Source organism: Danio aesculapii, chromosome 25 (genome assembly GCF_903798145.1).
Source record: "Danio aesculapii chromosome 25, fDanAes4.1, whole genome shotgun sequence".
Lineage (NCBI taxonomy): Eukaryota > Metazoa > Chordata > Actinopteri > Cypriniformes > Danionidae > Danio > Danio aesculapii.
In genome coordinates this window covers 3,616,638-3,642,323 of record NC_079459.1, presented here as the reverse complement: position 1 = coordinate 3,642,323, position 25,686 = coordinate 3,616,638, and the positions used below count along the sequence as shown (strand labels likewise).

Genomic DNA, 25,686 nt, shown 5'->3' with positions numbered 1-25,686 from the left:
TGGACACCTAGTGGTTGAACTAGGTAGTGCACCTGCTTAATCGTTTGAAATTTAACTTTAGAACTGTGACTCAGTACAAGCCAACATATATCAGTGATTCAGCATGTATATTTAATAATGTTAAAGATGCTTAATGAGTAGTAATTATATTATAAACCTTACCATTTCATTGGAGTGCAGTAAGTGCACTATTCTGTGTTTAGGAATGGCTGTATTTAAATTTCTGTCTGGTGCAAACAGCCCAATTGCTTATGGGTGCAAATGAATTGCTAATTAATAACCACCTCATGCAGAACATCTAAATTTGCATCTCATTTTAGAGTGTGCTACTCTCCACCGGAGGTCACATTTCGGGTGCAGACGCACACTTTGAGAGCCTTCATGACTAAATGAATGAGATATGCTGTTTTCTAACAAGGCAAGTTTGGGGTGCTGAAATATAATTGGCTAAACTGGCATCGGGCAGCTTAAATGACCAAACAAAGACAGATGTTTCAGCATGTAACAGACATTTTTTCAGATAAACAAATATGCTCACTATCTGCAAACATATTATGTTTTAGAAGAGTCAAAAACTTGAAAAGGTGGTAAATCACGGTTATTTGCATCAAGTTTAATTCTGCTGAATTTCAGAGTATGTCAGCTCAACAATGTCCTTATTTCCTTTGCATTTTTGAAAGGTTTTTGTGTAAACAGAAAAATTGTCAAAACATTTTTTGAGCTAAATAGTTCTCCAAAAGGTGCCAGAGGAGGCAAAGGACCGAATGATAACGAATCTGAAAGTGGAGATGTACAATAACGAGCTGTTGATCAACTCTTATTTGAGATGGTTTAAAATGCATGTAAGTCAAGTACAAAAAAAACTAAACAAATCCTACAAAGAAAAAGCAGACATGAGACAAGAACGAAACTTTCTATACTCTTATGCCCGATTCACATGGGCTGTCAGCATCAATGCTTCCCATTTACTATAAATGGGTGACGTCAAGCGTCGCCGAACTGAATTGTGGATCCATCGGCGCTGCTTCAGTGGCATTGCTCGCTGTAGAAGTTGGGAGTTTCTCAACTTTTCAAGCACTAACGAAAGTGTCAGCCAGTCAGATTTCTTAATGCAAATACCCTAGCTCAGACAATAGCCAATTAGGGGCTAGATACATTGGCTAACGCTGCTATGACGATCGTGTTAGCCTAAACTTCAGACACGCCCTCCATCAAGCATTGATGCAAAAGCCCTGTGTAAATCGGGCATTAAAACTAAAGGCTGCAAAAGTTTCCACTGGTCCCATAGAAGAACCATTTTGGGTTCCACATTAAACTTTCATAAAATTTATTTAATATTAAGTTCAGTTTTAATTTAATTTTAATTTAATTTATTTTTAATTTAACTTTATTTTTATTTTTATTTAATTTTTTATTTAATTTTTATTTTTAATTTAATTTAATTTAATTTAATTTAATTTAATTTAATTTAATTTAATTTTAATTTAATTTAATTTAATTTAATTTAATTTAATTTAATTTAATTTAATTTAATTTAATTTAATTTTATTTTATTTTATTTTATTTTATTTTATTTTTTTTATTTTTTTTTTTATTTAATTTTTTATTTAATTTTTATTTTTATTTTTATTTTAAATTTAATTTAATTTAATTTAATTTAATTTAATTTAATTTAATTTAATTTTATTTTATTTTATTTTATTTTATTTTATTTCAATTTTAAAGATGTACTCACACTAAAATTAGTAATTCGTTACAATGTACTTACTGTGTAAATACATGTTTTTACATTGTACGTTTGATTAAATACCTGCATGTTATTACGTTTGTAATTCTTTTAAGTATTACGGAAGTGATGGCATTCATAATTACACTGTTGACCACCCCTTACACCTTAGCCCACCCTGAAAACTTACGCATAACACCAAACTTGTCTCTAACCCTACCCCATCCCATAGCATCAGAAGTGTTCTGTAATACAATATGATCACATTAAGAACATTGTATTTATATATTGATGTAAGTAACTAGTAGTTAAGGCCACTTAATATAAAGTGGGACCCATTTTTTTCTAAGAGTAACAAATATTTACAATTCTAAAGAACCTTTTTTCCGCTATAAAGATTTTTTTGTGGAATAAAAAGGTTTCATGGATGTTAAAGGTTCTTTGTGGAACCATTGGTGCCAATAAGGAACCTTTATTTTTAAGAGTGCAGTGTCCCGAGCACACCCTGTCAAATGAAGTATACTTTGCATACAAAGAAAACCCCAATAGAAACTATCGCCAATATTGGAACTTTATTTGAAAGCCAATCAATGTTGTATAGATCTATTGCGTTACCAACACTGAGGTTGTAGGTTCGAAACCAGCATCATTCATGAGTTACTTTAGGCAACACGGTGGCTTACTGGTTACACTGTTGCCTTACAGCAAGAAGGTCGCTGGTTCAAGCCCAAGCTGGCTCATTTGTCATTTCTGTGTGGAGTTTGCATGTTCTCCCCATGTTGGCGTGGGTTTCCTTTGGGTGCTTTGGTTACCCTCACAGTCCAAAGACATGCGCTATAGGTGAATTGGGCAAGCTAAACTGTCCATAGAGTATGAGTGCATATGCGAGAGTGTATAGGTGTTTCTCAATACTGGGTTCCAGCTGAAAGGGCATCCGCTGTGTAAAGCATATGCTGAATAAGTTGGTGGTTCATTCCGCTGTGGCGACCACTGATTATTGAAGGGACTAAGCTGAAAGAAAATAAACGAATGGTAACTTTTTACGTAAGCAGTTATTGGCCACCTATATTTGAAAGGCTATTGTTGTGTCCCAAACACACACTTCTACACTCAACTGTGTAGCTTATGAGTTTAGTGTCGTCCCACAAGCAGCGTTTTTTACCACCCGGAAATTCAAACCATTTTTAATAGTTGCCAAATTAGCTAAATAAATGACCCAACTAACAAATAGTAGCAGCTTAATTGCTTATGTAGGATAATTGTGCTTCCAATAACTCCTCCCTATTTATCAGTAGCTCCTCCTCTTATGCTATGCTAGCAAATTGGCGAGCTCTGAATGTGTGTATTTAAATGTGCGTTCATTTTTGTAGAATTTTCTGTGTAAATCTATTACTTACACTACAAAATGGTGTAGAAAGTCATAAGTATGCAATTTGGGATGCACCTTATGTGTTTGCTGAACAATTTTGAGCTTTAGTTGCACCTCAAATCGTTATTTTTGCCAGAAATGTCTTGTTGTTACCCTGAACAAGCCTTTAAGATACTGAATTTGTTCATTAGTGACAAAATCTGAATGTGTTTGAACGCAAAAATGCTAATAGATTTGCTCAAAAAAAAAGTGTTGGATACTGGTGTACTAGTGCAATGGGTTAAGCTCTCAGCTTTATGAATGTGTGTCCTTATAGCATAAGCGGATAATCCTAATCCCACCAGGTTATGTCAACAATCCAACAATTCAGCGAGATTTTAGCCCAGAGCGGGAATAACTAGAGGCATTTTGTGCTGATTTGCATGCAGGAGAGAATGTGCCACAACTGCGTTGTTAGCTCTTTGGCCCATCGCTAGTCACCTAGCTTGATTTTTAGCACGCCAGACAAACAGTATCACTGACATCTGTGTGCTGAAATGGAGATTGGGATGTTTTTCTACTGCTGAACAGAAAAAAAGACTCATCATTTTGTATGTGCAGACGAGAAGGAGCACTCTGGTGAAGTTAGCGATCCACCCTCCCCCACTAGCCGAGTCTTGAAATCCTCCATTAGCAAGCGAACGCTCTTGAATATTTCACATGCCTTCAATATATTGTGTCAACATCACACTTTTCGTCTCACTCTCAGAACGAAGCTCCTCAGGTACAAATGAGGCAAGAGCACTTTTAAGAAACGTTGAGCGCGGAAAATGAGTGGCTTTGTGATGCTGATGTTAGCACTAATGCGCTAAAGAATACAAAGCAACTGTGACAGTTAGCGCTGAGGCGTTAGCATGCGTTATGGTGAAATGATTATTGTCTAGTTTTTTGTTTTTTTTTCGACAAGCAACATTTTGCTGCTGTTTTCATTCTCTTCAGGTTTTATTTGAGAAGAAAGACTTGAATTAAAGAGGTCGTCCAACTTCAGAGGAAAACAAGAGACAGTCACAGATTCAGTTCATTCAGTTTGCTGCTCCGTTTGCTAATAAGTGCTCAAATTAGTTTGCTTTAATGAAATCTAATTAGATTTTGATTCATTAACATGACTTTAAAAAACAGTTGATGTCACACTCTGGTTGTCATAAATCATTATATATAGCTAAAGTGAAGTCTAATAACTTAGCTTCCCTACTTAAAAAAAACAGCTTAAACCAGCCTAGGCTGGTTTGCTGGTTTTAGCTGGTCGACCAACCTGGTTTTAGAGGGGTTTTGGCCATTTCCAGGCTGGTTTCCAGCCATTACCAGCCAGCCTGGTAGCCTAGCCGTGTGCTAGTACCTCTCACCGTTCACAAGTACATATTTGACGTTTATATTCTGCATTTAATTCCATTCTAATCTGGGATTTTGAACATAGTTTTAGGATGATAAAGTAATTAATATGCAGTGGAAGAAAACATAGCGACTGTGACAGATAGAGCTAATCTGTTAGCATACATGATGAAGTTATTATTGTCTGAACTTGTAGATAGCCAACATTCTGCAGCTATTTTCGGTGTTTCTGTTTTTATTTGATGATGACATGAGTTAAAGTGTGAGAATGCTTCAAATTCCATCAGCAGAAACAAGTAACAGTGACAGTTTCAATTAGCGAATTCATTCGTTAGCAAGTGCTAAATTCCTTCACTTTCATACCTTGATTTTGTCTCGCTGCTCCTGTTAAAAACACAATTAATTTAATGAGAAAGTGTCACACAACGTCACATATCAACATACAACTTAGCCTAGCCTAGCTTAGCCTGTAATATACCGAAAATAGATTAGCTCTCTCAGAATTAACACATAGCTATCGCTATTTCTGTTTTATCGGCACATTTGTTATATGCTAAACTGATTCAGAAGATGATGTTGAAACATGACTGCTCATGGATTACATACAAAATAAATCTCTCTTAAAAACCAAATCATATGGATTCCTAAACGTGAGATGTATTATTCGCTGTGTCTTTTGCGGTTGTGACATATATAGCAGTCTCCGGCTAGCCAGACTGTCACAGCTGATGCTGCGCTATGAAATATGGCCTGGGTCTGAATTTATGTGCATGAACTATGCGCCGTACCAATTAAAATGGCCATTTGGCGAGCAAGTGACAAGTGTGTTTGATGTTAGCAGAAACTGAGAGGCTTCTGTTAGCTCGTCTCCCACGAGGCCTGATTTGAGCGCTGTAAAAAGGGCATGGCGGAGATTGCGACTGGGATGAGAAAAGAGGGACGGAGGGGCGATAGACGGAGAGAAAGATAGCGTTAGTGGAGAGAAGGGACAGCAAAATGACACGTCACTCCTCCTCGGGGCTCCGTCTCGCTGTCAGCTCTGACTCAGTGACCTTGAAGTGGGCTTTAGGAAGTCACAACAGAGCGGATTGAACTAACAAGCTGCATCACAGTCGCTCGTTTCTAGCAATGTAGGCGCTATGGGAGTCATTTAGTGCAGGGTTTGATCTTTAGCATTAGCCTGGCCCTGTGCCCTTTTATTTGCGTAATTCTGTGTGTGTGTTTTGATGTAGCCTGTAGGCTGAGAGCATCTCGACCAGCAGTGATATTGCAGTATTGGTGCACTACTTGTTAGTGGTGGAATAAAAACCTATGGGTTTATAATCTAGGTACAGGCTGCGAATTATACATTGACGATCGTTTTTCGATTATGTTCCACAATATGCCTTGTCGAATTATATATTTAATTTAATTCAATTACATCTAATGTATTAATCAAACTTGTTTTCAGTGTTTTTGAGGGATATTGAGTGGTTCTAAATGACGTGTGATATTAAATAAACGATGACTGGTTTACATTCCTCTACCTATTAATGGATGACCATGAAAGACTGCACATATTTTTTATTTTACTGTTTAACTTCCATGTGCGAGCAAGTGTAATAAAATAAAAACTATGCGTCTAGTTTTACTGACACCTACAAGAAACTTGTCTTGTGAACACTTACGCTGTCTTTTGGTGCTCTTGATTTGACGATGGATGAATTTTTTTGGCTCAAACATGCATTCACAAAGGTATATTTAAGTTATCTATTATTTTAATTATTAAAATTATTGAAGATACAGATCAGAGGAAATTATTTCTTAACTATTAAATAGCAGACCCTCCCCTACATCCTGTTTTGATGTCGTTCAGGGGGAATCAAACGTTAATTAGGGGGGTCAGACCCCTCCAAACACCCCTGTAATTCGCACACTATCTATAGGTGGTGCTATCATAGTAAGCTTTCTAAAGTATTCATGTAAATACATTGTGAACTCTTCAGAAAGCATTTTTATTGCAATTTTATGATTTTTATATTAGGTCAACGTGAATATATATTTAGAGTATTTACAGTTAAAGTCAGATTTATTAGCCCCCCTTTAAATTTATAATATAATATAATATAATTTTTTTAATATTTCCCAAATTATGTTTAACAGAGTAAGGAAATTTTCACAGTATGTTTGATAATATTTTTGCTTCTGGAGAAAGTCTTATTCGTTTTATTTCGGCTAGAATAAAAGCAGTTTTTAATTTTTTATAAACCATTTTAAGGACAATATTAAAAGTCCCTTTAAGCTATATTTTTTTCGATAGTCTACATACACTAGAATGACATTTTTAGAAAATACTTGAACACTTTAGAAGGAATATTGTAATATTGTAAAATTAATTCATCATTATCATAATTTTATTTACCGTAAATAGTTTCCAATGTATTTATATGAGAAAACGGACTAATATTAATAGTTTAGACCTTTATATCACAATATTTAAAGCATATTGTGATTTATAATTAGGTGTGTTTTTGTGTGTGTTTGATGAAGCCTGTAGTCTGAGAGCATCTCAACCAGCAGTGATATTGCAGTATTGGTCTTCGTCTTGTTTGTAGTGTGATTAAAAAAATACCTATGGGTTTATAATGGAGGTGGTGTATTTATTACAGTAAACCTTCTGAAATATACATTGTGAACTCTTTAGAAAAGCATTTTTTTTAATGATTTTATGTTTATTATGATTATTATTATTATTATTAAGTCCAAGTAAAGTGGTAACAATGTATTTAGAAGAGAATTTTGCATTTATAATTATGTATTTTTATTAAATTACATTTTTAGCAAATACTTGACCTCTTAAAAAGCATTTTGCAATTTGATTTTGTTGTTATTATTATTATTATTATTATTATTATTATTATTATTATTATTATTATTATAATTATTATTATTATTATTATTATTATTATTATTAAATCAGAGTGAGATGTTAACAATGTATTTAGAAAAGAAATGTGTCATATTTAATCATAGTTTTTTATTAGAATGACATTTTTAGCAAATACTTGAACTCTTTATAAAGAATGTTGTAAATGTAAATCGTTATTTCCAATGTATTTATATGAGAAACTGACTACTAATAATAATTTGTATAGACCTTTATATCACAATATTAAAGCGTAATGTAATTTTTAATTAAGTAGTCCTTATTTTTGTCAGTGTGTTTGAGTGTTCACAATATATTTACAGTATAGTTAAAAATTGTATCATCATCAGACATTTTTAGCAAATTAACTATTATGAATTATTTAGAAAGTAAACTAATCCATTTATTATATCTACTACTACTACTAGATAAATCACAAATTATGGTAATTTGTGGTAATTATAGTAAAAGATGTGGGTAACACTTTACAATAAGGTTCATTAGTTGATGCGTTTACTGACATGAACTAATACTGAACAACACTTGTACAGCATTTATTAATCATAATTGGACATTTACTAATGCATTATTACATCCAAGTCCATGCCTGTTTAACATTAGTTAATGCACCGTGAGTTAACATGAACTAACAATGAACAATTGTATTTTCATTAACTAACGTTAACTAACATGAACAAATACTGTAGTAAATGTACTGTTCATTGCTTGTTCATGTTAGTGAATGCATTAATTATCATTAACTAATGAACCTTATTGTAAAGTGTGACCAAGATGTGTATATTTTATGTATGTAAAAATTGTTTAATTATAATAATTATTATTATTATTATGAGCTTAATAAAATAATATTATAGCATGTTAATTACATTATCATTACTAAGTCCTACACTAAAAATGACAGTTGCTGTTTGTTCAAACTACTTATTTAAAATGAGCTAAAACAACACAATTCTTGAGTCTATTGGGGGACAATTTAATCGTTTTATGTTCAGCCTACTTAAAATTGTATAAACTAATGAGTTAACTTAAATCTTTCATGTTGTCCCAACAAAAATTGAATGCAACCCAGCATTTTTACAGTACAGTAAAGTACAGTAGTGTGTTAAAGTATTTATAATAATAATAATAATAATAATAATAATAATAATAACAATAATAATAACAATAATAATAATAATAATAATAATAATAACAATAATAATAATAATAATAATAATAATAATAATAATAACAATAATAATAATCATAATAATAATAATAATAATAACAATAATAATAATAATCATAATAATAATAATAATAATAATAATAATAATAATAATAATAATAATAATAATAATAACAATAATAATAATCATAATAATAATAATAATAATAATAATAATAATAACAATAATAATAATAATCATAATAATAACAATAATAATAATAATAATAATAATAATAATAATAATAATAATAATCATTATAATAATAATAATAATAATCATAATAATCATAATAATCATAATAATAATAATAATAATAATCATAATAATAATAATAATAACAATAATAATAATTATCATAATAATAATAATAATAATCATCATAATAATAATAATAATAATAATAATAACAATAATAATAATAATAACAATAATAATAATAATCATAATAATAATAATAATAATAATAATAATAATAATAATCATCATAATTTTATATTGTTAGTCACAGTATTCAATTCAAAGAGTTTCTAAAAGATTTACATGAACAATCAGTGTAAAATGATTGCGTTTTTTGTTGTGTTTTTTTAACAATTAAATACATTGTGAACACTTTAGTAAGCAATTTGAGGTTTAAATTTGTAATATACTTATAATATATAGATATTTTCTCCATTAGACTACAATCGTAGCATCTCCGAAAACAGAGCAATATCTTACTATGTCCCCCCCTAAAAGGTTATTCAGTTCCCCGGCGTTTTCAAATACCACCCTGTAAACATGTGGAAGCATTCGAGCGACTGTATATTGTGTGTTATTAGCCGAGTGTGTTTGTACTGGAGCTGGATGAATTACTCCCCGTCCTAATCTTGCTGTGAGGATTTTTTTTCCCCTCTTCTCTCCAGCAGAACAATTTGGGTTTAGCGCTCTCTCCGTAGACAAAAGCAGCTCGGATCCAGCAGCGCGAGCCAGGCAGGAGACAAAGAGCTTTGTGAGGGTTTCATGCGGAGGCCTGGCGAGAGCGAGAATCCGACCCAAACCCGAGTGCCCATTTATGCCTTATTCGCTCCCTGCGCCCGACTGACACAAGCTTCATCAGTAGTAGTAGTAGTAGTAAACTGTATTGTTCTTAAAAAGAAATTCATCAGGGGTCGCCACAGCGGAATGAACCGCCAACTATTACAGCAAATATTTTATGCAGTGGATGCCCTTCCAGCTGCAACCCATTACTGGGAAACACACACACACACACACACACTTATACTCTATGACCAATTTAGTTTATCCAATTCACCCATAGCTTTACCTATTAACTTGTTGTTCGAGTTGCTCCGGATTTGGCTTCAGTGCTGACAAATCTAAAGTACAGTATGTACACCAATATAATATTGTAAAGCTTCCTATAGAAAGTATGAATCTAAATGAAAGATTTGTGAGGGGTGTACTCATATATATTGAGCACTATAGGAACGTCGTGTACAAGCAAGCAAGTGTACCTGCTTGTCTGCGGCTAAAATGAAGGGCCCTCTGAGCAGCGCCTGTAGGGAGCGAGTCAGATAGGAGCCCCGCAGGCTCGAACCTGCAGCCTGTAGTCTGTGATGCCAGCGGCGTGGAGGATTATGAGCTGATACTCACAGCTTTATACTGCCACCTACTGGCAGGGACCTGGAACTGCGGTTCCTCTCCTGGACCTCAACCACAGCCAGCCTTAATTACAGCATGCTTCAGTTGTTGTGAGTGCATGTCAGAACAAATTATGTAAGTAATGAGGCTGAAAATGCTAAAGGAGTAGGAACACACTGGCGCGCTAATGCTCATGCCGAGAGAACACAAAAACAAACAGCGGAGTGTACTGGACGTGATTTCTTTGTTTTGTTTTTTTCTGTTTGAGAAATACAGCAGAAATTATTGTTTCATAGGCCGGTGCGATATGTTTATATATATATATATATATATATATATATATATATATATATATATATATATATATATATATATATATATATATATATATATATATATATATATATACACACACACATATACATATATATATATATATATATACCGGTGCGATATGTTTATATATATATATATATATATATATATATATATATATATATATATATATATATATATATATATATATATATACACATATACATATATATACATACTCAAGCCCAAAATGATTCACTATATAGATACACACACATATACATATATATATATATACATACTCAAGCCCAAAATGATTCACTATATAGAATATATATACATAGTATAGTTTTATAATATGGTATTTTTTATTTTATGGTAAAACTTTTTGTCATTTATATAAGAACAATATTACACGCCAGAAGCATTGCAAGAAAGTTGCAATCTTGAAAGCACAATGATTACATTATATATACTCAAGCCCAAAATGATTCACTTTATATAAATCAATGATTCACTTTATATAAGTATATATATATATATATATAGAGAGAGAGAGAGAGAGAGAGAGAGAGAGAGAGAGAGAGAGAGAGAGAGAGAGAGAGAGAGAGAGAGAGAGAGAGAGAGAGAGAGAGAGAGAGTGAATTGATTTAGGCTTGACTTTATAAGTGTATAGTTTCATATAATGCTCTATCGTTTATTTTGTGACGTCACAAAATACATTGATTATGGTAATACTTTTCGTAATTTATATGAGCACAATATTACACACCAGCAGAATTGCAAGAAAGTTGCTATCTTAAAAGCACAAAGTTTACATTTTGCATTTTATTTAGCAATGTTTTTACTTTAAATTAAATATTTTCAATATTTTCTTTTTTATGTTGGACCTGTAATCATTAGTTTTTGATAGGTGTTTATATAATAGGTTTATTTCTTCATAAATAAACAGATAAAGTGAGAAATATGACATACGGTATATGTGAAATATGACAATGAGAGTACATTTCTGAGGATTTACTTAAAATGTAAAAAAGAAATAGTTCTTTACATGTGGTGGATATAAATATTAACCGATTACATTTACAGAAATGGTATTCTATATCATAATAATACTGTTATGAGATATAAATGAGATTTTTCCTGATATTCCTGATATATGAGACTTTATATTGTAACATGAGTTTGTTGTGAGAAAGTTGCAATCTTGAAAGCAGGTTTGGACCAGTAATCATTAGTTTTTGATGTGTTTAATCTTTTATTAATGTTTATTTATTATATTTCTTCATAAATAAATCAAGCGAGAAATATGTCTGAATACATTTCTGAGGACATACTTAGAAATGTAAAAAAGAAATAGTCCTTTACATGTGGTAAATAAATATTAATTGATTGAATTTACAGAAATGGTACTATATCGTGATATATATATATATATATATATATATCATCACTTTAGAATTATAAGGTTCTGCGTTCTGAATGATTTTGAGATATTGAGCTTCAAATTTTTGCATTACATAGCAAACAGTATGTGTGTAACATTTGTTTTTTTTAAATAAAAGTCTTAAAATGTAAACAACTTATAAAAAAACACACACCATAATGTAAATAAGTTGTCATTTAATAAGAATATGTCAGTAACTCAATTTTGACAAAAAATGTCAAAAATCTCACATTACGATATATAGTCGTCTCATTTCCTATATATATATATATATATATATATATATATATATATATATATATATATATATATATATATATATATATATATATATGTGTGTGTGTGTGTGTGTGTGTGTGTGTGTGTGTGTGTGTGTGTGTGTATATATATATACTTATATATATCGGAAATGAGACGACTATATATCGTAACATGAGATTTCTGTCATATCGCCTAGGCCTAATTAAAAATTAATCATGAAGTAACGTGATCAGAGAAGTTAGCACGTTTGCCAATTCCCCCGAGGATTCTCCCCTGAGGATTTGTATCAGTGATTGTCGTCAAGCACGCAGAATCTTGACCAGACGGACTGTGTAGCAGCGCAGGGTTAGTGGATCATCAGCGCAGAGCAGAAGCAGAACAGGAGACCCTTGGCAGCGCTGCGGGGATGTTGACATTATCCAGATGACACAACGGGAGCTTGAAGGCAGATGATGAAGTGGGCCGCCGCCGATGCGTCGCTCAGCGGTGGCAAATTTTGATGCGTGCAAATTAATTCTGTACGATCGGATTTATAAGGTGCACTAAAATATTACGGAGCCTCAGTATTTTGGCTGGAGGTAGGCAAGTAGCTGCAGGGAACTTTGGCTCGGGATCTAAGGGAACTAGAGGGAGCAATTTCTGTCAAGTAGAAATAAAATGCTTAGGCTACATTAAACAGTGACTGTTCAGCTGTAATCCGGCTAAATATAGAGTGAAGCTCTTGCGCGGGTAAGGTCTATTTTGCAATGGCCAGAGGTTCGGTTCAGGTCCTTTGATGTGATTATATTGCCGTGCCCTTTGCTTGGAGATGCCTCGCTTTATCAAGGAGAGCCGAGTTTTATCTGTCGGAATCAATATCTAGTGTGTTTCTAAAGAAACGGTTCACTCAGAAATTGAAGTTCCTTCTTTTTTTCCTGAATCTGTATGGATTTTTTTGTTTTTCTCTTGTGAAACACAAATGAAGATATTTGGTCAAGTTTCTTTGAAGTAATATGGGTCATAAAATATAGCAGATATACTAAATTTTGTCATCTCTTGAGGTGTAGTAGATTCATTTAATAGGAAAGGGTAGAATGAACATTGCTTTAAACTTCTTATTTTGTGTTAGATGTAAAAACAAAAAGAGGTATGGGTTTGGAATGGCACGAGGGTGGGTATATATCAGGGGTCACCAAACTTGTTCCTGGAGGGCCGGTGTCCTGCAGATTTTAGCTCCAACCCTAATCAAACACACCTGAACAAGCTAATCAAGGTCTTACTAGGTATACTTGAAACACCCAGGCAGGCGTGTTGAGGCAAGTTAGAGCTAAACCCTGCAGGGACACCGGCCCTCCTGGACCGAGATTGGTGACCCCTGGTATAAATGATGGCAACATTTGTAATTTGGGGTAAAATACCTCTTTAAATGTAGGCCTTCAGATTTCAAGTGAGCCTGACTAAAATGTGCAGATTTGGATACCACCGCTTGACCAAACGAACCACACTTCATGAACCAAACAAAATTTCACACATGCAATTAAGAAAGGCATTGCAAATCCAATGAGAATTGGTAAACAAAGCTACAGTAGGTCTCTCATATAATATATCAGACAGAAAATAGGACTTTACAAACTGTATTGTGCACAAATCGTCTTGTTGAAAGAATTATATCTTAATTTACCTAATTTTATCAGAGAAATACATCACTGAATGATATCAGAGGGGCCTACCTTCAACATCTCTGTAGGCATTTAGTTTATTGAATCTGTAGTGCTCTCTTAAACTTAATACACATAGATGAGGCTACATAAATTGGGGGCTCGTCCGGGATGGTAGTGAGGTTTAGGGGGGTGAGTGTAACGGAGACCAGCTAGTGAAGTTTTATGCAGGTAAACCTCACTCCTCTGACCTCAAAAGGTGCTCTAGCGACAGACACTAGAGGCCGTGGGCTTTAGCCTCCATGTTAGAGCAAACCGAGTCCCATACAAAGAATCGCCAGTTCAATCCCAGCTCAGACTGGGTTGGGTGCATTATGTTCGGTGGATTACATATATATTTTTCAGACATTTTCACAAGTAAATAAGTAGACTGAATGATGGGCTTGAATAGTTGTTTGTGGCCATAGGTTCTATGTGGGCCTATATACTGTATAACTAAACTTATGTAGCAGTTTTAGTAGTAGTTTAGTCATTTTTTTCTTTGTGCCTCCTGGACTCGACTGTATCTTGTGGTGCTAAAACTACTGCTGGTGTTAAATTATGTGGGATTTTAGAGAAACAAAGAGAAATTCAGTCCAGTCCAGTCGTGTGGTAAAGAATTGGGATCTCTCGATATTACAGCCCAAAGGCTCCGCAGGGAACAGTGGCGCTTTATTGCAACTGCATTTGTTTCTAAGTCATGGGTTGGCATCGCGATTCTGAGGGTTTTCTGTTTAAAGTCAGAATGGCCTCCTCCAAACACGCCGCAGCCGAGGGTGGCAGGGACGTGATGCGTTTGAAGCTCGGCGCCGTTTCATGTCGAAACATGCAGCCGTGGAGGAGGTGTTGCGCGGCGACTGGTGACAGTGAAAAATCCTGACAGTGTCTTCTCTCTTTTCTCTCTCCGCAGCTCAAATCGAAATAATTCCCTGCAAGATCTGTGGAGACAAATCATCAGGCATCCATTATGGCGTGATAACGTGCGAGGGCTGCAAGGTAAGAAGCTAAACAACCCTGTCAGAGAAAGAAAAGGCGGGAAAAGCCAACAAATGAGATGTTGCTGGAAAAACAACAGAAGTTATTGTAAGGAAAACAGCGCTTACAGGACTTTGCGATTCACATAGTCTGTTTGAAATGTTGCTAAATATGTCACAATTACAATGAGACGACAATCCCTGGGTCTTGTTTTTCTTTGCCTTCTTTGTTGCACTTGACCTTTTTTTCTTAAATAAAACCATCAAAAAAGGAAGCAATTTTCCTTACAAAAACTTCTGTGATTTTTCCTCAATCTCGGTCCTGGAGGTCCGGTGTATTGCGGATTTTAGCTCCAACCCCATTCAGACACACCTAGGCTAGCTAATCATGCTCTTAAGCTGTGGTCACACTAGAGTTTGAGCTTGCAAAATTCTTCGTACAGCGCTGCGAAAAGGGGCGGGATTAAACAAGATGAATAGACATTAAAAAAGCGTGATTGCTCCATATTTTAAATTTTAGTCCAGAGAGGTCATGTTTTGATCCTCGATTGGTCTCACACAATCATATGATGCGATTTCGCAGGTCAGAGTTCACCAAGCTTGAACTTTGCACCGCAGTGAACTGCAAAACTTGGCGCATGACCTTGCGTTTCCGGTCTGACGCATTCGCGTGTGTATGAATGGAAGTCTATGTGAAGAAAAGTCCAGTGTGACCACAGCTTTACTAGGCTTTCTAGAAACATCCTTGCAGGTGTGTTGAGGCAAGTTGGAGCTAAAATCTGCAGGACACCGGACCTCCAAGACTGAGATTGAGAACCCCTGGTCTACAAGAATGTTGTGGCGAGTATTCTGATTTTTAATATGACTCTCTGTGGTATGGGAACCTGAGTGTTGTAAACCGAGCTAATCTGTTCAGGATTGTGAAAGAGTGAAGTAGGATACTAGTAAAGACTCTTGAATGATCTCTGCCAGTGTAAAGTATCACTTCCACTTGCATCACAGCGGCAAATAAAAAGCAGGAAAAGCCAACAAATGAGACATTCCATGAAAAATAACAGAAGTTATTGTAAGGAAAATGGAGCTTGTAGGACTTTGCGATTCTTAATAACTCGCGTAGTCAGTTTGAAATGTTGCTAAAAATGTCACGATTACAACGAGACGACAATCCCTGCATCTTGTTTTTCTTTACCTCCTTTGCTACATATGACTTTTTTCTCTTAAATAAAACTGTCAAAAGAGGAAGCTCTTTGCATCACAGCACATCGTTAGCAGTTTTGCAACCACGTCCTCCCACCGAAGCGCCTCTTTTCGTGCATTTTTCAAACACGCCGTCCACTCAGCAAACAGGAATTTTGTGCTTATTGTGTATTCCTGTTTGCTGCCTGTCACCGGAGCGACTCGTTAGCATTCCGCGAGCAGGCTCGGCAGAAACAAACGTGCGGACGCGGCTCCTGAATGGCGTGCTTTTTTGTTTTCCCGCACACAATAGACAAGACTCTCTGCTCAGCATCTCCCTCCGTCACTCACTCGGCTGCAGAAACGCGCGAGCCTGAAGAATAAACTGCTGAAATGTATCTTTAATGGTTACTAATTACTCGAGGCACGGAGACATTTAATGATATGTGCGAGCACACCGCTCCGGCCCATAAATCATAGCATTATTAAGGAGCGCTGCTTGTCACCGCCAGTCCTACCCCGCTTTCATAATGGCTGCCATTAGAAAGCAACTTGGCAGCTGTCAGCTGTTTTCTAGTAATTAAACAGCCAATGAGCAACTAATTAAGACATATGTGTATGGAGCTGTGGAGTGGGGTGTGTTAATGACGAGCTGGAATCAATTCATTAAGTCAAAGGGATGAGAAATCAACTCAACGTAGGCGCCCGCTCCTTCCCCCTCGCAGCACCACCGGGTTCGGCCTCGGTTTTTCAACATTAATAACCTCGCGCAAACTCGCCATTATTTACTACCTTTCTTGCCCATTACGGTACTAGCAGTGCCAATCGTTAATGAGGAAAAATACTCGCTCCAAACTGCTTTTTATAGTTACAGCAGCAAAGTAAGCATAGTTCAGATGTATCTTGAGTGAAGACAAACACTTCTATATGATCGAGACAAGCGTTTGTAAAGCTGCCACCATTTGTTCAGCATTTGCCACAGAAATGTTTATTTATGAGCACTTCATGTCGAGTAATATGTGCTAGTAAGGTAAAGATCACAGTCGGAGGTCTACTTTTCACGTGTAAATACATTAAGGTTAGATTACAAACTTCAATAATTATTTGTGATAGTTTAGCGTTTTGATTTTAATATCATGGACATTATGGATGTACTGTTCACCATCGTCAGCACAAATTAAAAATATTGATGTATTGTTATTAGTATTATGAATATATTCACTTTTATCATATTCACTGCTTTATTTTTTACAATTATTATAGATGTTTTGAAGCTGTAAAACCCCTGACTACACACTTTATACACTTTTCTTAGACAGGCATTAACATTTTCAAACTTTTCTCTCATTTTAACCCTCTCAAAGTTTAAACCTTCATAGAAAAATAAGCCCAGTATTATAGAATGAAACCAAAGATCAAACCCATTTAATCTTCATTCATTTATTCTGTAATGGCGCCTTACAGCCGTGTAACTCTACCTTCCTTTAGCTTGTCCAGAAGTTCAACTTTTTATGCTATGGATAGCATCATCCTTTGCCTTTTGGGTGCTACCGCAAGTTCCTTTGACGATGCAGAACATTTCGTTGACCTTGGAGGGAGAAAACTTGCAAACATACACTACAGTACTTTAGAGTCACACTGCTAGCGAAAGAAGATTTACGTAAATTTGGCAAGATGAACGCATTCTGTACTGTACAGGTGATATGGCATGGAGGAGATTGATTGCCAATGGTCTACAGCAATTCAGGACGCTAATCAGGGCACAGAACACAATCCGCTGTGACTGAAAATCCATGAAAAAAATCCACAAAACTGCAAGGCCGCGAAAAGTGAACCGCATTTTGGACCTCACGCTTTGGACCTCAAACATCAATTCAAACAACTCGAACATCATTTATCATGCATCAATATAGCTAGACAAAATTCCTCATACATGCATACTCACAGTAATTGGAAATAAATGTGATTCTGATTACAATCATTCAGCCCAGCCCTTTATTAATCTGGGGTTGCCACAGCAGAATGATCCGCCAACTTATCCAGCACATGTTTTAGGCAGCAGATGCCCTTCCAGCTGCAACCCATGTCCGGGAAACGTCCACACACACACACATGCAAACTCCACACAGAAACGCCAACTGACCCAGCCGAGGCTCAATCCAGAGACCTTCTTGCTGTGAGGTGACAGCACTACCTACTGCGCCACTGTGCCGCCCTTCTGATTACAACTAATAAGAAAACATACATTTCCTTTGATAGCACTAGTTAAATTTCTATTTCAAGAAGTAGTGATCCACACTCATGAGTTAGAACAAGACTTTTGAACTAGTTTAAAGGCTAACAAGCAGTCTCACTAGGCTGGCATAAATAAAAAAATTCTGTACTTTTGAGCCCTGCATGTATTAACCGCCCTCTCTATGTCTCTCGGGTCTGTAGGGCTTCTTCAGGAGGAGTCAGCAGAGCAATGCGGCGTACTCGTGCCCGCGTCAGAAGAACTGCCTGATTGACCGCACCAGCCGGAACCGCTGCCAGCACTGCAGGCTGCAGAAGTGTCTGGCCGTGGGCATGTCACGTGACGGTAAGTCCATGTCCAGTACAGCGGGCACCAGAGGAAGAGCAAGAATCTCCACAGATACAGAACATCAGATGCATGCAAAATACCAAATAGAGCAGTGCGTTTAATAAGTATGCAACCTCAGAGCGAGTGCTTTTCAGATACGCACTAAGAAGAGCACAACCTTGATTGCAACAACCAAGTGTTTGGGGGGGGGGGTGTCTTATAGGGTTTGTCAGCAGTTGAAAGTATTTGGGAACATATATTGATTTCCATTTTTAGGTTGAATCATTATGGAGTGAACAAGAATGTACGCGAAATGGTCTACAAGAGGGGTTCTCAATCCCGGTCCTGGAAGACCGGTGTCCTGCGGATTTTAGCTCCAACCCAAATCAGACACACCTGGGCTAGCTAATCAAGCTCTTATTAGGCTTTCTAGAAACATCCTTGCTGGTGTGTTGAGGCAAGTTGGAGCTAAAATCTGCAGGACACCGGACCACCAGGATCGAGATTGAGAACCTATGGTCTACAAGAATGTTCTTGCGAGTATTCTGATTTTGAATATGACTCTCTGTGGTATGGGAACCTGAATGTTGTAAACTGAGCTATTCTGTTCAGGATTGTGAAAGAGTAAAGTAGGATACTAGTAAAGACTCTTGAATGATCTCTGCCAATGTAAAGTATCACTTCCATTATAAAGTAAATAGAGGAAGACAAATAGAGGAAGGAAAAGTAAAGTAAGGTAGAGTAAGGCACAAAACAAAGAAAAAGGGGTGCATTAATGTATGGATAAATGTCTTTATCCATGATGCACCAAATGTTGTAAAAGGATTTCAAGAAAATAATTAAATGCAATAGACAGCTTTATTCACTACTTACCTTTGTTCCCCAGTCTTGCCAAGTCACATGAGTAAGAGTACCTGTTCTGTAGTCAGAGCCCATTACTCATTAATTTTTCACCAAACTTGTGACAAGATGAATTTAAGAGGCAAGTTGTGGTTCTGGACTGCGGGGCACGCTCATGCAGGGTGTAGAGTCTTGACAGCAAGTAGCTTTTATTAAATGAGCATCATTAAAACAGGCTCATTAAAGCCAATGCAGGTGAGCAGCGTTACGGGGAGCACAGGTGAGTTTGTGTGTGTGTGTAGAGGCCCCCTGCTGGGCCTCCGGCTGGGCTGTGTGACTACGGCCCGTGACAGGAGGATGAAATCAGGCCAGGTCTTCCGAGTCTACCAGGCTGCTCTCTCACACACAACCAGGACAGGCAAGGTGACTTCTGACTTCACTCCGACTGAAGCTCACCAGTCCCCATCTGCCTTCCTTACTCGGGGACAGAGAGGCAGAGTGTGCACAGAGACACGCATGTTACTGTAGGCCTCCAATCTGACTCAGTCATACTACTCAAATTCAGAGCTGATCCTATCTCATCTTCTAATGGAACTTCCCTGTATGTCTCATCTCCTTTCCCTTTTTCTTCTTTGTTATGTTTGGAATTTATCTAGAAGTTAATTTGTCTCGGGTCTCAGGTTGTATCTTTTGTGATTTCGTCTTTCTACTAATATTATTTTGTGTCCTCTGGTTTACTTTAAAGCTCTGTTCACACTGTGTTTATTTGTCTGATACAAATTTGGGACATCCTAAAATATTTAGGATATCAGGTATTTTAAGTAAGGACAACGTACAAAATGTGCAAGATTGGGGCAGGGGGGGCCCGAGCACCAGAATTGAGAACCACTGAGCTACGACAACTGTCAATCCAAGAACCAACAGGACAGCAGAATCTGATGCGCATTATTCTACTTATTCACTCCCCTTGCCAACAATCCCTGCTGGTTCTGGGACTCTAATCTACGACCTTTGGATCACAAGTCAAATTCTCTAACTACTAGGCCTTGGCTTCCCCATAGTTGCCTTTCAGATTGCTTTCTCACATGCTTGTAAGTTGTGTAACATGAGGTAATTCATTCAGTAGTACTCGGGCATTGTTTCGAGGATGACGAAACAAGAGGCAAGGGTCTGCGAACAAGTGGTCACGAGAGACGCATATGAATGCATGTTAACACCAGGTGGAAATATAATTCATCTCTACTGAACACTTGTCTCTTAATTACATCTCCTCCCATTTCATCTCTTGTCTTATCTATAGTTTTCTTTTGTCAAACTTGACTCATCTCGTCTTTGTCTGCTTCCACTTGTCTCAGCTCTTGCCCTTTTGCCCTTTTTCTCATGTTTCGTCTTCCCCTCATCTTCTGATCTCATCTGGTCTCCTCCACCATGTTGTCTCCTTATCTTGTCGTCTCCCTCCTCATGTCTTGTCTCGGCTCATGTCTCTCCTCACATATCTACTATCCATATTCTGATCTTCTTGTCTCTTGCCCCTACTTTACATCTCCCACTTTCTCTTGTTCCCTCCTGACATCTTCCTTTTCTTTTCTTTTCTCCTCTCCCGTCCATCCTCTTCTCTGCTCTGGTGTCCTCTTGTTTAAAGCCTCTTTATCCATTTCATTCACCCCTAAACTCTCTAGTACATCTTCTTCCATCCATCAGTAGATCAGCTTGTCCTCTGCGAGACGCCCTTCCTTTTTATGAACACTTGATCTCCACTTATATCTGATCCACACTGTATTCCGTCCCCAGTTTCCTGTTCTTCTAACACTCTTCCAGTTCAAAGACAGGCTAAAACCGTAGCAGCTCTTTCTTTCTAAGCTGAACTGTCTGTCTGCCGCTTCCTCCAGGTGTTACAAAAAAAGGCCTTTCCTTTTTGAGAGTGCTTGTAAATTGAAGATTCATAGTCAAGTCCTCTGTTCTTGGATCATTTTGGAGAGTAGACAGCAGGAGAAAGCTAATGCTATTACCAAGAAGATTTTTTTGACCCAATACACCACTAATACTCTGTGAGAGACATTAAAACCTGCTCCTGGGAGTTACTTGTACTCTCCATGCCACTACACTAAGCCTCCCTTCAAAGGCCAAATGTCTTCAGGGAAAAGAGATTGCAGCTTTTGTTGTTTTTGGTAACAATGGCTATGAAGTCTAGTTACTGTATCTTGTGCAAGGGTTGTTTTAGGGTGGTGGGCGTTAAACAAAAGGTTGCTGGTTTGATGAACATAAACAGTGAGCTATATATCACTACCTTTGTTCCCTAGAGGCTAGATTGTACAGGGAGGGCTATTAAACTCATTTATCAAGGATGCCACAGAAACAAACTCCACCCAACAAACTCTAATGTGAATTTGTAACTCTCTCACATTTTAGTTAAATTGGGTGGATAATTTGTATAAATATATATGAATTCTTTCATGAAATTTCAGACTATTCGCTTTGAAGGTTTACGATAGGGCACGGCCCCTAAGGGCTCCCAAGTGCACAATAGGGTTGATTTGGTTGCTCAGCCTGCATTTGATTATATTAAAGAAAGTTCTGACAATTTGAAACAGATTCCTGTTCTCAGTGCACTCTCTTTGCTCCTACAGCGGTGAAGTTTGGCCGAATGTCAAAGAAACAGCGGGACAGCCTGTATGCGGAAGTGCAGAAACACCGGCTACAGCAGCAGCAGCGGGACCACCAGCAGCAGCCTGGTGAGGCCGAACCCCTTACCCCAACCTACGGCCTCTCCACCAATGGTCTGACCGAGCTCCACGATGATCTGAGTGGATACATGAATGGCCACACGCCCGATGGCACCAAGCCTGATTCAGGCGTCAGCAGCTTCTACCTGGACATCCAACCCTCACCCGATCAATCCGGCCTGGACATAAACGGCATCAAGCCAGAGCCCATCTGCGACTTTACCCCTGGCTCTGGCTTCTTCCCCTATTGCTCCTTCACCAATGGGGAGACGTCCCCCACCGTTTCCATGGCTGAGTTGGGTAAGTGATAATTCAAATGAATGGTAAAGTGGATTCTGGGCAGGGGGTGGTACAAGGGGGAAGAACCCAACCGTGGGGCAAACGTCGCTAAAGATGTCTTAAAATAGCATTAGGTTGGAGACTCATCTCAAAGACTCATTAAAAGAACCTCTTTTTTTCTAATTAGTTTCCATTAATTAGGGCCAATCAGGATCCAGCAGGGCACGCGCCAAGGGAAATCATTTTTTTAGCTTCCCCTCCTGCTCTGGGACTCCTTTTAACAGATGTGTTTTCAACATGATTGAATTTTTATACTGTTTTTTTTCTTCTTTCTCTCGTCTCCATTTGCTCATTCTTGCTGAAAGCAAATATGACCTTTGTTCCCATGAATTTACGCGCACTCCTCACTTTTATACTTGAAGTAGTGCCCTATTTTCCTCTAGAAGAGAAACACAGACGGTCAACAAGCTTTTAAATTGACTTTAAATCACTACAGTGCAGTTCCTTGATTGGATATGCTGCATCTTTTGAAAGACTCACTCAGCATTCCTGTGAGCAATAATGAATATGCCAGTAAGAGGAACATCTTTATAATGATAATAGGAAACAAATGTTGTGTATATAGTACAGCTCAAAATCTATCTATCTATCTATCTATCTATCTATCTATCTATCTATCTATCTATCTATCTATCTATCTATCTATCTATCTATCTATCTATCTATCTATCTATCTATCTATCTATCTATCTATCTATCTATCTATCTATCTATCATAAGAATAAAGTGCAGTCAGTCACAAGAGGGCTTTTTTGACGGCATGTTGCATTGTGTTTCAGAACATCTGGCCCAGAACATTTCCAAGTCCCACATGGAGACGTGTCAGTACCTGAGAGAAGAACTTCAGCAGATGACCTGGCAGGCGTTCCTTCAGGAGGAGGTGGAGAACTACCAGAGCAAGGTAAACACACACGTTCTTGAAGAGAGACACATGGTTGTTCTGGCGGGATGTTTAAATTTAATATCAAAACTTGCAATGTACCTGAGTTTTGGGGTTGCATTATAGGACGAATAGCAATTTAAGTGACTAATTTAGAGCACTATTTTCTTGAAGTGGTAACCACTGGTAACATAAATTTCCATGATGTTTTTTATGGCTTTACAAACTATTTACAATTAGGTACATTTGTAGGTGCAGAAGATATGCTTTATTCAAATTAAAAAGCTTCAAAAGAATACAGCCTTTTGTTGAATCTCTTTGTGTTTTGTTTGCTTTTAGCCCAGGGAAGTCATGTGGCAGTTGTGTGCCATCAAAATCACAGAGGCCATTCAGTATGTGGTGGAGTTTGCCAAGCGCATCGACGGCTTCATGGAGCTCTGTCAGAATGATCAGATAGTGCTTCTCAAAGCAGGTAAAGCGTGTGTTCACATTACCATCATCCAATATGGGCTTACTTTGTGTGTGTACGTGTGTGTTTACAGGGTGTAAAACAGAAATGCATGTGTTTGGAATAGTATACTGCTAGTGATGTGTATACTGTGCATAGTTTGGAGTTTTTTGTGTGCATGACATGACGTACTACATTTGCCAAAATGTGCATCGACTAGAGCAGGAGTTCTCAATCGCAGTCCTGGAGGGACGGTGTCCTGCAAAGTTTAGTTCCAGCCCCAATCAGACACACCTGAGCTGGTGTGTCGAGGCAAGTTGGAGCTAAAATCTGCAGGACACCGTCCCTCCAGGACTGTGTTTGGGCACCCCTGTTCTAGACACATCCTTGCAGGTAAGTTGAAGCTTAAATCTCCAAGACACCGGACCTCTAGGACCGAGTTTGAGAACCTCTGGACTAGAGCATACTAGATGGAATATACTTCACACAACATGTTTTACTTCATCTCCCTATTTTAGTGTAATGAATGAACCTAAATAACCTTTTTACTTAATTCGGCAGAAAGGAGCTAAGTCCATTTATTAAATATGTATTAAGAATTTAGTGTTGCATACTATTTAACATGCTATCCAAAAGGGACCCTTGAGTTTTTTGTGTACAAGCTCCATTTTTGTGAATATTAGGAGTTTAAACATGTCAGAGTAACTGAGGCACCCCTGTATAGGCTCCACCTACTTCTGGAAATGGGGTGTGGGTAACATGAACTAATTTGCATTTAAAACTAAACCCAAAAACGGGGTGTTTTTGCTTCCGCCCAACAAGAGTCATTTGCAGCAGGGTATAATAGATTATCCGTGAGGTATTTTGAGCTGAAACTTCACAAGACGCATTCTTTGGACCCCTGAGATTTATATTACATCTTGTAAAAAGGGCATAATAGGACTCCTTTAGAAGCGGTACACTGCACAGTAAGCAATATGCAAGTATTCACAAGCGATGTCGCACAGCAGGAGGTGCCGGGCTTCAGCTGAGGATCTCTTGTGTATACCCGAATACTGTATCAGGACAATCTGTCAGCTCTTTTGAAAAATAAGGCACTATTGAGATGATATCAGCACTGTGCTCGCAAATAATGGGCCGAAGTGCTTGATCACACTCACGCCCCTGTCCCCGTCATGATCCCGACGGCTTTCAGTGTTTCTGTTTGTGCCCGACCGAAATGATTAACAAAATACTGAGTGAGCGCTCTCTCTCCTGACATGACATTTTAAACCACCGGCATCTTTTCTAAAGCTCCGTAATGGCTTCTATTACGTAGCTTTTATCCTCTAAGCCTGTGCTCACCAAAGCACTCTGCTGTAGAATTACTGCTCCCACTCACAACAATAACAGCAACACACGCCACCTGAGTCACACACACACACGGACTACTATTCTCAAAAAAAATAACAGTCAATTGGTGACTTAATAAAGCCGTTTTTTTGTAATATAGCTACTTATTTTGATATAAACACACCACTTACGACTTTAATGCTGGGTTCAGACTACAAAGTACTTTTGTCTGTTACAAATGTGACTAGCTATGTTGCCATCCACCTATTTGTAGGCGCATATTGAAATATTGCATCGAAAGCTGCTTAATTGGAAAGTGAAGATGTGCATACATTTTGAAAATGCGGGGAAAAAAACGCATAATGATGAGCGCATAAACTACAACGGAAACACATATAGAATTTCAGCAAAAAGTCAAGTCATATTGTCATATATATATATATATATATATATATATATATATATATATATATATATATATATATATATATATAT

At 37.2% G+C, this 25,686-nt stretch overlaps 1 protein-coding gene across 2 annotated transcripts in view; it reads left to right on the top strand.

Moving 5' to 3' along the window:
• The window catches only part of roraa (RAR-related orphan receptor A, paralog a), a 559,428-nt gene that overhangs the window by 485,203 nt on the left and 48,539 nt on the right, over nucleotides 1-25,686 (top strand). For both annotated transcript variants that reach the window (XM_056451506.1, XM_056451507.1), the window contains 5 exons: nucleotides 14,830-14,915; nucleotides 18,506-18,647; nucleotides 22,097-22,492; nucleotides 23,311-23,432; nucleotides 23,751-23,883. In XM_056451506.1, the coding sequence (XP_056307481.1) occupies nucleotides 14,830-14,915; nucleotides 18,506-18,647; nucleotides 22,097-22,492; nucleotides 23,311-23,432; nucleotides 23,751-23,883 (879 nt within the window). The remainder of the gene's footprint in view (nucleotides 1-14,829; nucleotides 14,916-18,505; nucleotides 18,648-22,096; nucleotides 22,493-23,310; nucleotides 23,433-23,750; nucleotides 23,884-25,686) is intronic.